General features: G+C 40.5%; 1 protein-coding gene across 1 annotated transcript; it reads right to left on the bottom strand.

The window, feature by feature from the left end:
• Positions 1-2,957: 2,957 nt before the first annotated feature.
• On the bottom strand, positions 2,958-15,182 carry COCH (cochlin). Its single transcript, XM_052659951.1, has 11 exons — positions 15,149-15,182; positions 15,013-15,060; positions 12,764-12,920; positions 11,589-11,722; positions 11,027-11,089; positions 10,300-10,344; positions 10,054-10,201; positions 7,305-7,408; positions 6,366-6,592; positions 5,671-6,187; positions 2,958-3,133 (listed from the first exon to the last, which is right to left on the bottom strand). The coding sequence occupies exons 1-11, from the start codon at positions 15,180-15,182 to the stop codon at positions 2,958-2,960; spliced, it is 1,653 nt and encodes a 550-aa protein (XP_052515911.1).
• Positions 15,183-16,651: the final 1,469 nt, after the last annotated feature.

Here is a 16,651-nt window from a genome sequence, read left to right as displayed (position 1 = left end):
TGTTTACTGATAATCTTCAACAAAATTAGAACAGTTAATACTACTAAGAATGTTTTTTAAAAGTATTTCACCCCATTTGGGGATTAAAAAAAAATCTTCTATTGAAGTTCAGATAATTCAAAATAAACCCCCCCCAAAAAAAAAACAAGTTGCAGAGATGCGGTTTTATATCATATCCTTAAGCTATCCTACTACTTTAAGTCTGAATTTCAGTTACTATTGTTATTTTTCCTATCTAGCCAAACCTATTTCCCACAGAAGAGTTTAGCAGAGAATAAACTGTATTACTCATTAATTAAAATTTATCCTCATAAGTGATGTTAAGTATTAGTATCTTCAGACTTTTCCTTCAACAAGTAATATCCTTTTTCTTTGAAGGGAATTGCAAATGGACTTAGAAGGTAACATGAGAAAACTTTGAAAACATTAGAAAGATTTGGCAAATTCTATTCTAATATCCCTAATGGTAGGCATTCTATTTTAATGCCTACTGCAAAAAAATAAATACATTATACATACTTTGAGATATTTTGCCACCTACCATAAAAATTCAAGTGGCAATTTTAGTCATGGCTGGTGAAACACTAAAACTTTTCAGAAGTTTTCCTTAAAATACTGGGGTTTTGGTTTTCTCAGTTGAAGATTCAACTTAGAGATGCATTTTGTCTTCCTCTCCCCCCCACCCCTTTGTTTTTAAAATAATTTAAGAGCGAGCTTTCCAAAGCTTAGTATTGTTTTCTGGCAGCTGTTCCAAGGCAGTGATTACTGTTTTAACTGAAATATGATTATCATTATGGCAATGCATAAACACCATTTTTGGAATGTGTTAAAACTGAAATGCATAAAAACAGTATCAGTATATGTTTTTCTTCTTATTCTACTTTGGTTGTATTTTCTCTACAATATTAAACATTTCGAAGAGACTAAAAGGATGCAAAAAGAATATCATTTTCATTTTGTGTGCTTTCATTTGTGATTTATGGGAAATTATGTAGATTCATTTGACTATTAAATGGTGATTTATATGTAAAGTTTAAGAATATTTTTATATACAGACTTTCACATGTTAACTTTTTCAGTATTTAATAGTCTTTTCATATTGTGTACTTTTTTCTTATTCTCCAAGTTATCCACTGAATACCAAAGTCTCATTTAATACATTAAAGGTTATAAATGGGCTAGCATAATTGATATTAGGCATACCTGCAAAGTTTAATTATATTGTTTTAAAAATCCTCTTTTTAGTTAATGCTTTATCTTGACTATGTTTACTTCTAAAAAGTTGATAGTAATTTGAAGTGTTCATTTATGCTCTCTTCTTGCTCTTCAAGTCAAAATATAAGCTCCCCTGGTTACCTCAAAACTTTTGTTCCTTGTAAAATTTTTAAAAGAGCTAATGACTAGAGGCTGGGCATTTGTTTAAATTTTTTAAGGAGTGGTCTTCTCAGCCTAAAGTTGTCTATTGTGGAAAAAAATGTTAAACCTGTTTTTCCGTTGCTAAATGAAAGTTCTTACATGAATTGGTCATATTTGTGGCTTTATAAGGGGCAGGCGGTGGTGGTCAGGGGAGTCATTGACTTCGCATTCTCCTTTTTGTCAAATTTTTATGTAGTATCAAAGACAATTTCACTTCTGCCTTTGATACATAGCCCTTTCATTTCTTTTACACAAACTATAAAACTGTTAAATTCGAAAGATTTATTGGAGTAATATTCCAACCAGTTAACATCTTTTCCAGGTTAACTGGTTTGGGTGGTTGTAAACCATTTCAGATCAGTGTATGTGTTAGAGGAAATAGAAAACACGGTCTTAGAGAAGATGGGATAGGATACGACAGCACGTCTGTCTGGGGAGAGTTCTTGGTGGGGTAATGAGAGTTAGATTAAGGGAGTTCGGATCGCTGTTCTTAGGAACCAACTTCACAACAGTAAAAATACTTTTCATTACAAAAGAACTTTGTTGAACCACGTACTCAAAAGTATTTCCTACTGTTTAACCTGGTACTGGCTATGAATAATGCCTAGAACAGAAGGTTTATTCAATAAGTAATTGGAAAAAAAATAGTCGTCTTATGTGATTTTAAGAAAAAACTCAGTTGGTCTTTCCGCATGGAGTAGTTAAATTTTACCATGCCCTAGGGAGAGACACAGAGAATAGTAAGTCAGGCACGTTAAGTCACTAGGAGTTTTATTGCTTAAATAGTCTTTCCTGCAGTTCAGCTGTTTGGAAGATGTGCTTTTCTTTAAAGCTAAATGCTTCTAAGTGGTAAGTAAAATTTTACCAACTTAATTTTTTTTCAATACATTGGTGACGTAGAGTACAAGCCAAATACATCAATACACAATAAAATTAAGGATATAAATAGAAAAATACCAGGCAAATGCTGCTGTCTTGTTCAGTGTGATATTTGCTATAAGTTATGAAAATACACTGCAAAAGAGGCTTGATAACCTAAATCGCTTCCATTTCATCTGTAACTTTAGGGTATTAAGTAAAATCTATATTGTTGATTGACTTTAAGACATCTACTTGGGTCAAAATATATTTTAATATCTAAGTTGAGCTTTTTTCTATTTGTCTTTCATTTTCTTTATATATGTAATAATTAGAGAAGGAATGTTGCTTTGGGTCTAAATATCAAGTTCTTTTATTGAGCTGTATAGAATTTGCATATCTATACATTTAATATGCATGTTAAAATAGAACTCTTAATAATCTACACTGTCTCCTCTTTCCTGAGATTCTAAGGATTGTGATTATGAAGAGTTCTGAACAATCAAGCTTAAATTGTAATTAGAAGGTATCTTTAAATGAATGCTTATTTGCTTACATTTTTGCCATCTTTAATATAGTTTTCTCTGATTTTAGTATGCTGTGTAGTATTTCAGTATTATTAGAATACAACTTATACATTATATCCCCTTGCACTTTTTCTTTCAGTTGTCAAAATGTCACGATTATTGCTGGGATTCTAAGAAATCTCTACAGATGCCTCTGATCACATCAGAAACAATTGGTTCTAATCCTGTGAATTCTCTTGTGAAGAAAGCATGCGACTCCTTTGGTTTAGAGGCCATATCTTTCAGGTCATCCAGAGGTGCCCAAGCCACACCAACAGAGAAGATGGTGATACCTACAATGGAAGTATTTTTAAGTGAATTAAAACCAAGTTACAGTTGCATAAAATTACAACATGAGTTGCTCAGTCATGTCCGACTCTTTGCAGCCCCATGGACTAGGCCACCAGGCTCCTCTGTCCATGGGGATTCTCCAAGCAAGAATCCTGGAGTGGGTTGCCATTCCCTTCTCCAGGGGATCTTCCTAACCAAGGGAAGCATAAAATTACATGTATATATTTTTCACACATAAGTACACAGTTGCACACGAAACTGCCTTAAAATGCCTTAAGTAAATCCCCTGTACCAAATTATTGGGTAAGAAAGAGAAGAAAGCTTTCTTTACCTGATAATCTAAAAATGAGAACAGACAGTGAAATGGTGAAAACTTCCCCTCTTGAGTTTGGCATGAGAAAGGACTACCTAGTGTCCTCACTTCGGTTAGTCATACTGGAGTCATGGCCAGTATAATACAGCAAGAAAGAATGACACAGAACATGCGGCATACAAATGAGGTAAGTCTTTTAAAGCTCTAATCTGGGGAATGACGACTAGTCCTCCGTTGAATGATAACTTTCTCCCATTTCATTCTGTATGTGTTACATTAGCAAACTAGCCAATAGTTTAAAAAAAAAAGTCTTTAATCTCAAAGCAAAAGTTTTCTAATAGCCAGGGACTCCCTGGGCAATCCAGTGGTTAAAGACCACGCTTCCACTACAAGAGATGAAGGTTCAGTTCCTGGTTTGGGAACCTGCATGCCATGTAATATGGCCGAAGTATTAACATGAAAACATCCAGAAATAAATACCTATGGAATGGAGACTACCATCTATATCTACTGAGTGAAATCCCCATAAACTTTTTTTGAGTTTCTAAAATAGCTACTCCCCTCCTATCCAAAGCTTCAGCCTCCTCCTAGTTATATAAAGTTGTGAATACTTAGGATATAAATAAAGCAGGTTTAGATGATGTAAAAGCTACTTGAGATAATTCTGATTTATCATCAGCAGCTAATCCTTCCCCTCTCCCTGGCAAAAGTCATTTTTTCCCCTTCCATTTTCTTCACTCTTCACTCTGTATTCAAGTTCAGGTTGTTTAGGTCAGGCCCAGAATATAATTGCAGTGAAACCAAAACAACTGTGACCTAGCCCTGAAAGCCCATCTTATTTTTCTGACTTTTGTTAACTCTCACTTCACTATCACTAAACAATAGTTTCATGAAAACAGTGTGGCCCAACTTCCTTAAGTTCAGTTAATCATATAGGGAGGATATATTTGAATTTGTTTAGTTCACTTTAGCCTAAATCCAATCCTGTTAGCATAAATTGAGTAAGCTATACTTTTAAGGAGTATGATAGCAAACATCTTCAACAAAGGAATACATTAAGCCAGATGTATAGAAATAAGCCAATGTATATTAAAAATTTCATGTATCCATTCTCACATCCTATTTAATAAGCTGCTATCAATACCTATATAAGAACACAAGTACATTAGCAGAGGTGCTAATAAATGTATAAAGTGAAGTGGAAGTTGGTCAGTTGTGTCCGACTCTGTGGCCCCATGGACTATACAGTCCATGGAATTCTCGGGGGCAGAATACTGGCGTGGGTAGTCTCCCTTCTCCAGGGGATCTTCCCAACCCAGAGATCAAAACCAGGTCTCTGGCATTGCAGGCGGATTCTTTACCAGTTGAGCCACAGGGAAGTAGGAAATGTCATTAGGAATTAAGTAGAGAAAAAGAGAAGTATAGAAAAGTGTAAAACTCTTCATTCCTTCCTCCAAAGTTAGTGTTTTTGTATTTTCAATATTTTTGGACTCCCAATCACTCAGTTTTTATCCCGGGAAAGGGAATCTCAGCTTTTTCTTGGCCTGTTTGATCTCAGAAACACTAGTGGTCTTTGCCAACAGTAATGTTAAGGTTAGGTTAAGAAAAACTTTTTATATCCTTTTATAATAGAATTTCATTATCTCAAAGTCAGGGGTGGGAGAGAAGACTCTAAAAAAGAAGTCTAAATAGAATAGGATTAGTCTTTATTGTTTATCTTAGAAAATCCATGCCAGATTGAAAACTAAAAGTTAGGATAAATGATCAAATAGATTCATAGTAAGCTATGATAAACTGTAATTGCCTGGGTTTTTTGTTTTGGTTTGGTTTTTTTAGAGGATTACAAAATCTTTTATTTTTTTTCTGTAATTTTTTGGGGTCACACACAACATGTGGGATCTTAATTCCCCAAGCAGGGATCAGAACTGTGCTCCTTGTGGAAGCACAGAGCCTTAACCACCCAATCCCTTGGGGTTTTAATACTCTGCCTGGGTTTTAAGACTGGCCTCACCACTAACTAGGTGAGATTTGCATATGTTTCCTTATCTATAGAGTGAGATTTAGTAGGGCTGCTCTGACAAATCAGTTAATAGTGGGTAAAACTCATAGACCAGTGACTGCCATCCTGTAGATGTTCAATACAACAAATATTTAAGCTTATATTTAGCCCTAAATTGGACTGAAGCCCTCCCAGTTTCCTTTCCATACAAAGGACATGGACCTTACCTGCATCGTGTGCAGCAGCAGCAGGCCCTCGAACATCGTCATAGGACTGCCCATCTGTGACTATTACCAGGAAGTTCTTGTTGGGGCTGTCTCTCATGGGACCAAACACATTTCTAACAGTAAAGGAAATGGCATCCCCAGTAGCTGTCCCACCACTCATGTAGCGGATGTTCCTGATAACAGCTAGGACATTCTCTTTAGTGCTGTAGTCAGTGAAACTGAACTCTCTGCGCTGATCATAGGTGAACTGTACCGCAGCTATCTTGGCACCAATGTCTGAGATTTCAAAAGTCTTAGCTATGTTGGAAACAAATTCAAGCATGAGGCGGAAATTACTTTCTCCAACACTACTGGAGCCATCAATCAGAAAGGCAATGTTCACTGAGTTATAACAGGTCTTGCTGCACATCATTTGCTCGTGAGTGCAGAGCTTCTGTACCAGAGGCTTTACGTATTTTGTGGTGCCAAACCAATTGGGCATGTGGTAAGAGAAGAAGCCGTTATTCCGACAGACAGCCTAATGGGAGAGACGCATAAAAGATATCCAAAGGAATTAGAAGTTGTTTCTTTAAAATTATGAAAATGTTAAATCTTGAATGTTCGAAGTTAATACAGATAATGGGCCAGTCAGCACTACCCCTTGAGGTCCAAAACTGACTCACTACTATAGTAAAAGACATCTCTCAACTCTTTACCTTGTCAACAAATGCAACATCCTGAACCATTCCCAGTTCCTCAGGGATAGGCTTAGCCACAGAAACTATAAATACATTGACGCCAAACTCCCTGGCCACAATGCCTGCTTCCTCGATGTCATCAGAAGGCCAGCCATCAATAAATACCACCACCACTTTGGGAATCCCTTTTCTCACTCCAGTGTCCGCAGTGAAGAATTTCTGGGCGGTATGCTTCAAGGCTTTTCCTAGGTTTGAAAAAGAAGCAAACTGGAACAGCACCACTGCTCAAATGACATTTCTGTGTCCCTGTACCAACTTCATACTTTGAAGTTAAAGAATTTAACTTACATGGAGTTCACTTCTTTAACAGATGCATCGGATGGGAAAGTTTAATTATCCGTCAGCCCTATTTTTTTGTCTTCACAACCCACACTACATCCCCCATCACCTCCCAGAAGCCTCACATTTCCTTTCTTTACATCAATCACCAGTCAGAAACACAGAACTGACTCCCACTTCTGTACCTGTTCTCTCCATCCAGCCCCTTAGTGACTGATTAGTACCACTACAGACTCAGAACAGGAAGTCTCCCCTCAGAAGGTCCAGAGTTCTTTTCTCATTCTTCCTGTCACATCTGCATTCATTAGATGAGTCTGTTGATCTTCATTTCTTTTAAACATTCTAAACAGGTACTTCTCTAATGTGACATCTGCTTATAATATGAGGATTAGAAGTCACAATGTCATGTTTTTGTTTTTCTAATGAGCAATATCAGTAAACCCTTTGGTACCTTTTCCATTAAAAATTAAATAGATGATCAAGTGCAGACCTAACCAAGATCAGTTCCAGGGGGAAGAGGTTCACATCTGCTTATATAAAATAGCATAACACTGTCTTATGTGTCTGATCATTCATAACCTTCTCTGTGTCACTCCCCAGATACCAAAATCTACTTACCTGTATTGGAATTACCCCCTCTGAAACCTACTTCCTTTATAGCAAACAAAACATCTTTGGCTGATGTAAAGTTGTTCAAGTAAAATTCTATTTTAGGATGTTCACTAGGTTAAAAAAAAAAAAAAAGTTATCCAGAGAGAATTGGAAAGATAAACAAGGAACATCATGTACCTTTCTTAAAGTCCTTACATTGGACAATGCCTAAGTTTCTTAAGTCCACAGCATACAGGCAACTAAGGCATGGCATCTCTACTTGAAGTTTTAGGGTTCTTTCAGAAATGTAACAAAAACAATTGCCACCTTGAGGGTTTATTGTATTCTGAGTAATATGCTAAATACCTGCTACAAATCTAATCTCACTTCATCATAACTCTACAAGGTAGGAATTGTTGTCCCAATTAATAAATGAAAAAATGGAGGCCCAAAACATTTAGGTAACTTACCCCCCCTCCTAAAAAAAACACCACATTTAAAATTCAGGTTTGCCTGACTCCTCAACTATATGAAGCACCTGGACCAAGTGGCTCAGGGCACTGAGCTCAAGGAAAATCTGCAGAGTTGGGCACCAGATAATTGAATCACAGGTGGGTGTGAGGCTAAGGCTGCTTCAGGGAGGGACCTTGGAAGCTCTGAACAATCTGGGTCTATTAACCCGGTTTTCTGATCAGACAAGGCAATTTCAGTGACACTTAAGGCCAACATTTTTAAAATGAGGGAACTTACCAGCAAACAAATTACAAAGTGTTATAATACTGAATTTTTCTTAGATGATATTGACATTTGCCAGTCTTAGAATTACATATATTTTTATAGATTTGAGATTTTTAGTAGATTTAATAGTAAATTTTACTATTTACATAGTATAAATTTCAGCTTTTATAAACACTCTGTTTATTAGAACCCATGTTGAGTAAAATCAGCATAATTTATTGTGTTTAGTTTTTAAAGAAGTCAAAATTTCATCAGTGCAATATTTTAAGATCTTAGCATTATCAATTGCCATTAAATCAAGATTTTTGAAGGACAAGTATTGCACTCATTGTATTCCTGCATTTCTGGTGGCATGATTTCTGCATACCTGGTATATAATGTTAGGTCACAAAATCAGATGTCATGAATCAATAACTTTTTCATTTTTATGGTCACTTTGCAACTATACAAATTATTTATGTGGTTTAGTCTTATTTGTGCATCCTTAATGAGACATTCTTTCATTCTACTTAAACATAAACTTGACATGGTTTATCTATTTCATGTTCTTTGTAAAATAGAAAAATTATAAAGCAGAAAGTTTAGAGAAGCTAGTCTTTGTATGAGTCTACAAAGTAGTGTAGACTTTCATCTTGAAAAACCAATTGGGTAAAAACAGCAAAGAAAAAATATTAGGAGAAAAACATTGAGGGGAATTTGCCCTATGAGATGTTAAAATGTACACTAAAGCTACTATAATCCAAGCATTGTAGAAAAGATGGTAGAATTAGCATACATATCAAAGAAACATTTGTCTAAAGTTATAAATTGATATCATGAATGGAATAAGCTCAATTTTTGGGGGGGGTGGGGGGGACAGTGGTTAAATTATGTATAAAAACAACAAAAGTACAGATTCTCACACTGAAAGAATTCTATCTAGGGGACTCCCCTGGCGATCCAGCAATTAAGACTCTCAGCTTCCACTTCAAGGGCTGTAGGTTCAGTCACTGGTTGAGGACCTAAGATCCCACATGCCGCATAGTATGGCCAGAAAAACACCACAAGTTAAAAAAATTCTATCTAAATTAAGACCAATTGTAAAAAATAAGAACAAATGAAATATAAATATTTGTAATACTAATGACACCCTTACACACTGCTGAGAGTAGTTTAAACCGAATCAATTATTTAGAAAACAATTTAACTGTTTCTATCAGAAGCCTTAAAAATGTCACAACCCTTCGACCCAATCTCACTTCTGGGAATGTAGCCTAATGAACTCCTCAGAGATGCCACAAAGATGACACAGGATGTCAGCACAGGACAAGTATGAAAAAACAACAGAATGGTTAAATAAATCATGCTAAGGAACATACTCATTTTTCGAAGAGTATTTGTGATATGAAATGTTCAAAATACTGAAGGATAAAAAAGCAGGTTTATAATCTGAGCTTTTGAAAAAGAAATGCACGTAAGTATAATCAAATATTTTCTTAAAATACTGAAAGGAAATACAACATTTTATATTGATTATCTCTGAGGGGTATATTTAGGAAATTTGTTTTTTGTGTGTTTTATATGTTGTTCAAGCTTTCTCTAATAAGCATATTATAATCCTAAAAGACATCAGTATATATTATTAAAAAACAAAAGATTAAGCTTCGGATTGCCAATCAAGGGAATATGGAAAGAGCTAAAAAAGAGTAGCAACAGGATAGGGAAGAGAAATAATCACAACTTCCTCCTTCAGTGAAGAGAAACTAGGAATTGAGCAAAGTAGATGTGCAGAGGTAATCTGTATAAGCAGTAAGACTTTAGCCTGCCTTCTGGTCCCAAATGGTAGCATGTAATTCTCTAAATCCTTTTATTCCAAAATAGGAAGCACTTACCAGTCTGCTCAGGCAGTCTTAGATTCTGACTTTACAGTTTGAGAATCCAGACTGTCTGCAACTCGGTATGTTTATACCAAACTGAAATGAATGTACCCGCTAAAAGGATCATTTGTTGTCATTCAAGACATCATTGAAGTCTCCTTCCATTTTCTCAAGGGTGGTACCTGGCTTGAACAAGGCCCACGTGTGGTCCTTCGGTTCCAATTCCCAACATTAGAGCCACTTTCCCCACAAAATTCTTCTGTAGATTAAATCGGCGTTGCCCAATATTAAAACTCCCATCGATCAGAAATGCAATGTCTGCTTTACAGTCTGTGAACACCCAAACAAATCTTTCCATTAGCAGTTTCAAGAAGAAGAAAGGAGAGAGAAAAAATGTTATATTCCCAAATGGATATCCAGACTCTTACCCTTATTGCCAGTTTTCTTCTCCGGTGTTTTCTTTAGTCGTTTACCTAAAACAAAAGAAGCATTTGGCATTATCAACAGGAAGACAGTTCCACAGAAGGAAACCCACATGGAAAAAGCTCATGATAAGGAGTGGCATTCTTGAAAAAACTTTTTAAAAAAACTCAATTTCCTGATTTTCTGGAATAGGGAAGTAATGCCTCCAAAAAGAAGTTAGGACTGTAGTAGACCTACAGACCTACCATATTTAATGTGCCCCCAATCCATGACTTTGATATCCCAAACCCACAATTGAGGCAGGATTGGAAACTCAGAGTTAGAGTCTAATGTTCTTAGTTTCTTTGACTTTAAATTGCCACAGTCTTTGAAAGGATGATCCTTGGCTATTTTTAAGATAGACATGCACTCATTTATTTTTTATATGACAAATGGAATGAGAAGTTCAAGATATTTAGACCAGTTTCCAGGTATAGTTTATCAAATCAGGGAGAAACAGTAGGACTTCAAGAGAACCTTTGGTACCAGAGTTTACCAATGAAAATAAAGGATAAGGAATTTGAAATATAATACTGAAAGTTTCGCTACTCAATATACCAGTAAAGACACTTGCTTTGTGTTTATTTAATATATCAGTATTTTAAAAAGAAGGAGAGCTTCTATCAATAACACTTATTTATAACTTCCCAATGCTGTGCCAGGCAACTAGGAGACAGGTTCTGTATTTCATACCTGTTGCTGGATGTGCTGTGGACACTGCTTGCCCTGTGGCTTCCTGGGTACCACTTTTGCCTTCTGTTAAAATAAAAAGAAGACTATGTTTTCCTTCTTCCTTCTTTACCATCAAAGAATAATGAATAATGTAGAGTTCTATAGGATGATAAATGTAATAGAGTGGTGCAATTGCAGGAGTAGTTGCTGCATCTAGTTTCAAAGTACCAAAATGAATCTACTGTATCATATTTTTAAGAGGTATTCATAAAATGAATTCACGCTCATTCTTTTTTTAGGGTTATTTGTTAAATGTCAGGGCATCCTGACTGCAGGCAATTCAAGTTTCTATTGCCATCTTCTGGCAGTGAGATGATTTTTCCCTCCATTAGCCCAAGTTTGGTTTGAGTGTGTCCCTGACCCTTCATATCCCCTGACCTTAACTCATAGTTGACCTCTCCATGCTTGATCACAAGTTTTTCCATCAGAGTCAAAGAGTTTGAGCTGACAAAAGCAGAAAACATTCTTGGAGTTTAGGGAGAAAATATTCATGCAAAAGTAAGAACAATTTAATTGTACCTACTTGTCACTGTGAAAGAAGTAGACCATCTGGAAAGCGTCTGAGACTGGATGCCATTGGCAACTACTGAGGAATAGTTTTCTCGACCTGGCAGGCTATAGATTCTCACAGGTCCCCCTGAGTTGCCAATTACCCCCCTGCAACACAAGAATAGCAGCTGAGATTCTATCCACACTTGCATCTATTGCTCTGACTAATCAAGAAAACAGTTCAGCAGGGAAGCCATCAACCTTTTCAAAAACTGTCAACCTTTTTAAAAAAGTGCAGAGGTACAAAATCTGCCCAAGGAAATAGTTTGGTGCTGTTAAACTTCTTTAGTGTTAGTAAACACACACTCGCAGTATCCTCTTCCCTATATATAGCTCAGAGGATCAGAGTTAAGAGCGTTGAATGATTTTCTTAGTTTTCCAAAATACTTAACTACCTGTCCTTGGACTTCATTGAAAAGAAGTGTCATCCTGGCCATTCTCTTGCAGGATAGCAGAGTGGTGATGAATATGGGCTCTGGAGGCAGACCTGGGCTTTCAGTCCCAGCTCTGGCACTTGCTAACAATAGTAACCTTGGGCTAGATACTTGACAACTCTCTGAATCCAATTTCCTTGTCTGTAATATGGGGTAAAAGTGTACCTACCTTGTATAGCTTTACCATTGTCTTGGAAGTTAAAATAATGACTGCTGTATGGTAAAAACTCAGTAATCGAGTACATGGTTAGGAATCTTTCCTGTGCTTAGCCGCTCAGTCGTGTCCGACACTGCGACCCCATGAACTGTAGCCCACCAGGCTCCTCTGTCAATGGGATTCTCCAGGCAAGAATACTGGAGTAGGTTGCCATTTCCTCCTCCATGGGGATCTTCCCAACCCAAGGACTGAACCCAGATTTCCTGCATTGGAGGCAGATTCTTTACCATCTGAGCCACCAGGGAAGCCCTAGGAGTGTTTTAGAATCACAGGAAGCAAGCTATCAAAAAATAATGCAATTTGCCTTTATTCAGAAAGCTTCCCTTATGTAGTTGGTGATTCAAGGAGATCCAGGAAAATCTTAAAAGTGTACCCATCTTCTATGGCCAAGATTGGCACCAAAATAAAGAATAGGTGAGAGGGGGTGTCCAGATGGCTAATGAGGGAAAGGAAATAATTACACTTGTTTTCCTCTCCCCTTGGTGTATCCGGGCTTACCTGTGGACAGCGGCGCCACATATGCTTGATACAGATGCGTACACTATGTGCCCAAACACGGAGAACTCTTCCAGAGGGCAGCCGCCTGGGCAGAGGACATCTGCTTTTTCTTTCCTGATGTCCAGGCCTCTGGTAAAGCATGTGATAGCGATGGGAACTGAAGAGAAAGGAGAGAATGTAATAACCATTCTGAGGAGTTTTTGAGCAGTGGTGGGGGAACTAGGATGTGAGATTAAAATTTTACTTTCCTAATTTCTACACTTTTTGTTAAGAATATTGACTTAGGTATGGTTTCCTCCATTCCAGATTTTAGCAAGCCAAAAATAAGTTTTCCAGTTAATCTAGTCCTCAGTCACTATAAAGTCTAATGGGAGAATTTTCTCAGTTCTTATTAGTTTGGAAATATATGAGAACTAGAAAATAATGTTAGTCATTGGCCATTTATTAATTCATTCTAGAAATACAAGAATCTCAACTCTGGTTATAATTGTGTACATAATTGCCTGAGGTGAAGATATTAAATCTGGGTTGAACCTCTGAGGAACATTTTCATGACACACACAAATTGAAGTCATCCTTTACTTCGGAGTGCCATTTATATCAGTTTTTGTCAAGTGCCGTGCATTAAAATTATATTTTAATTGAAGCAAATCAGTCAAAAGATGCTTCACTTTAAAGAATACCATTTAGCTCAACCATTCATTTTTGCTGAAATAAATAAAGCCATGAGGTTAATTTGCCCAAGGTCACACAGCTCAAGGAAAATTCTACCTCTCCTGCAGGGCAGTAAACAGAGAAGTTAGACCCCTTCAGAACAGAGCATTTTTATCTGAATTGAACCAGCTTATTTCTGCCCCAGATCTGTGCAGGGAGAGATATCATGCAGTGAATGCAGTTTTAGAAGGTACTGTTAATACTGAGGGCTTCCCCAGCAGCTCAGACAGTACAGAATCTGCCTGCGCTAATCCTGAGGTTTTACGTGATCAACTTGATGAATAATTGCAGTTACTACTACAAAAGATGTTAGAGACAAGCCCTTGGCAACATGTAACAAGATACTTTAATAAACATAGTAATTCATCAGTTTGCTGATGAATTATTAAATATTGTTATTAAATACTATTTTCCAAACACTGGAAACTGTGGTTATCCAAACCTTTTTGAAACAGATGTTAATAATATCAGAAAAAATGCTTATTTTTTTCCCCCCCAAGATAGTAATGCTATCTGGTCATACTGCCCAACTGAGTATCCTACCTCTAACAAGGAGCCTCTTCTAAGAGCTCTGTGTGCCTAGCTGTACCCTGGACTGTATACGTCCATGGAAGGGAAGGCAGGACTCTATGAAAAGTACAATGCTGACTATGAATGCTCTGAAACACTCTAGATTGCTGGGCCAGTTAAAATCCTTACCCAAATCAGCAGCCTCATACTGTGTGCTTCATGCCTGTTACCAAACAGCCTCAATCCTACCTCCCAGTTTTGGACGCGCCAGAGAGGCTCAGCCTTCAGCTGCCAGCTCTGACTTTAGTGTGTGTGTGTGTCAGGGGGCGCTGAATACAGTCCTCTGCAATACTTACCTTCATTTCTCCTTTCAAGGAAAATAAAGGATAGATTTTGAAAAGAGAGTCTGCTTTTTACATTTTATAAAATACACTGAACCACACACCCTTACTCGGACTTCTAGATGGGAAACAAACTTCTCAGATTCTCTCGAACGTGAAATGAGCCCATAGATGCTTTTACAGGGAGTCATTCCTGGAAATACAGGAAGAGGGTCAAACGAGATGGGACAACGACGTAAGTGTCTCTTAAGCCCAAAACCTCTCTGTCTCTCTCTCTCTGTCCCCTCTGACAGTCTGAAGGCTTCTCCCTGATTCCAAACGCTGCGAAACACCCGGGACTAGTGTTTCCCTCGGTGGGGCTCAACGAATACCCCTAGCCTTGACAGTCGGCTCGGCTTGCTGGGGGAGGGGAATGTGGGAGGCTTCCTTCTCTGCACCTTGCGAAGACTGTCCCCATCGGACCCCAGGAGCTCCTTCGCAAGCGACAAACGGGGAAGCTGGAGTAGACAGGCTGTGGGTATGAATGGGGTGAGCCAGGCAGCAGTGCCAGCCCTCGCGCCCTGACGCTCCGGTACCCGGCCTTGGCCCAGCGGCTCCATCTGAGCGCGATTCCACGAGCCCGCCCGCAGGCCATCCCACCACCCGGACGAAGCCTTGCTCCGCGAGCCCGGACCCGCAACTCACCGGCTCCCTCGCTGCCTACCGGCTCCGGCGGCAGCAGCAGACAGACACCTGCGGAGAGAGGACAGCGCGAGGACTGACTCCAGCTTCCACCTCGCTCGGTGCGAGGGGAAGGGGGCGGAGAGGGGCGCGTACCCACCGAGGCAGAGAACCGGGATCCAGGATGCCCACATGGTTGACGGAAGAGGGGCTACTCGGACCTGGGAGAGACGGAGAATGCAACCGAGACCCCTGCGTCCCCACCCCCGCCGAGCCCGCCCGCGTCTGCGGGATCCGCCCCCCGCTCCCCACCTCTCACCGCACTCCCCGGAAACCCAGGGGCGGCCAAGGAAAGGGGGAGCCCGGAGAGGCCGCTGCCCGGGAGCTCGTGCCCCCTTCTCTAGCTGGAGGCGACGCTCGGGCTGCAAACCGAGCCAAACCCAGAATCGAAGTGCAACCCCGGACCAGGAGGAGCGTGCGCTATGAAGACAGACAGGCTGCGAGCGACAGAGGGGAGAGAGAACTGGCTGGCGGCAGGGACCCTCAAGCCCACGCCGGACGCCGAAGGCTCTGCACCTGAGTCGGACCCGCCCGGCTGCGCCCGAGTGCGGAAAGCGCGGCTCCCGCGCGGCTATAAAGGCTGCGCGGCGCGCATGAGCACTGTGCGGGGGGCGCGCGGGGAGCGGGTGCGAGCGGGTCCCCGGGGGCCGGGTGGCGGCCATCCAGCTCCGCCCGCACCCCCGCCTCTTCCCTGCCCCGCCCCGGGCTGAAGCAGCACCAAGGCGCCACCCCCGCGGCGCGGGGCTCGGCCACCTGGACGCCGCGTCCATCCCGGGGGGTGGGCTGGGAGGCCCGGGGACCTCGTGGGAGCAGCGGGGAGGCCCAGGGACCTCAGGCCCTTCGGAACGCGTGTGGGACGGCGGCGGGACCGCGCTCCGGCAGGGAGGTTGCGCGACGTGTGGCGACCCCACCAGGGCTCGAGGGAGCCGGCCTCTCTCTCGGGCCTGGGGAGGAGTGGTCCCCACGCACCGTCCCCGCGGCGGGAGCGGCGGCGCCGCGATCGCGGAGGCCTTGGGCCCCAGGAAAGCCAGGTGCACGCGCGGCCTCGGAAACTAACTTCCCAACTTCGTGCTCCCGGTGGCAGCAAAGTTCCTACTTTGTTCCTACGGTGTACTTCTAAAGTCAGGCCAACCTGGGTGTGATCACGCGTGCCCTGTATTCGTGAGAAACCCCATCCACGGACTGGGTATCTTTCGGGTTTAGGGATCCAGCCTCCCGAGTTGGTTTCCCGACGTGGCTTCTGCCGGAGTCGGTTTTTCTTCGGCGGCTCCATCTACTGTCCCGTGGAGTCCGGACTCTGCATCACATTTGCTTTTTCTTCTTTTCCAGAATAGGAAGCGTTTGTGTTTGACTGCCTTTCAAATTCGCGGACCTGGTCTCTGCTGTGGTTGCATAAATTTAAGATTTGTGAACGTGCTTAACACCCTGTATTTCTCTCACCCTGATGACTTTTTACGTGAAGAAACGGGAGAAAGTAGAATTCACGGGGAGCATAAGTGACAGACAAATGACTTGCATGACCGCTGGGGAACCCACTCCCACATCCAGGAGAGGTGGCACGGTTTCGTTTTTTTTTTTAAGTTTTTTTTTTTTTAATCCAAAG

This window comes from Budorcas taxicolor, chromosome 21 (assembly GCF_023091745.1).
Source record: "Budorcas taxicolor isolate Tak-1 chromosome 21, Takin1.1, whole genome shotgun sequence".
NCBI lineage: Eukaryota > Metazoa > Chordata > Mammalia > Artiodactyla > Bovidae > Budorcas > Budorcas taxicolor.
The sequence above is the reverse complement of the archived record's forward strand: the minus strand, read 5'-3'. Positions and strand labels throughout refer to the sequence as shown.

What these genes read in the sequence shown, in the direction of transcription:
- COCH (XM_052659951.1), bottom strand. Translation starts at nt 15,182, where the DNA reads ATGTGGGCATCCTGGATCCCGGTTCTCTGCCTCG. An exon ending in CACAGCACATCCAGCAACAG is followed by an intron (nt 10,345 to 11,026) that starts GTATGAAATACA and finishes CTTTTGTTTTAG; the next exon opens with GTAAACGACTAAAGAAAACA. An exon ending in TGCTGCTGCACACGATGCAG is followed by an intron (nt 3,134 to 5,670) that starts GTAAGGTCCATG and finishes CTTCCATTGTAG; the next exon opens with GTATCACCATCTTCTCTGTT.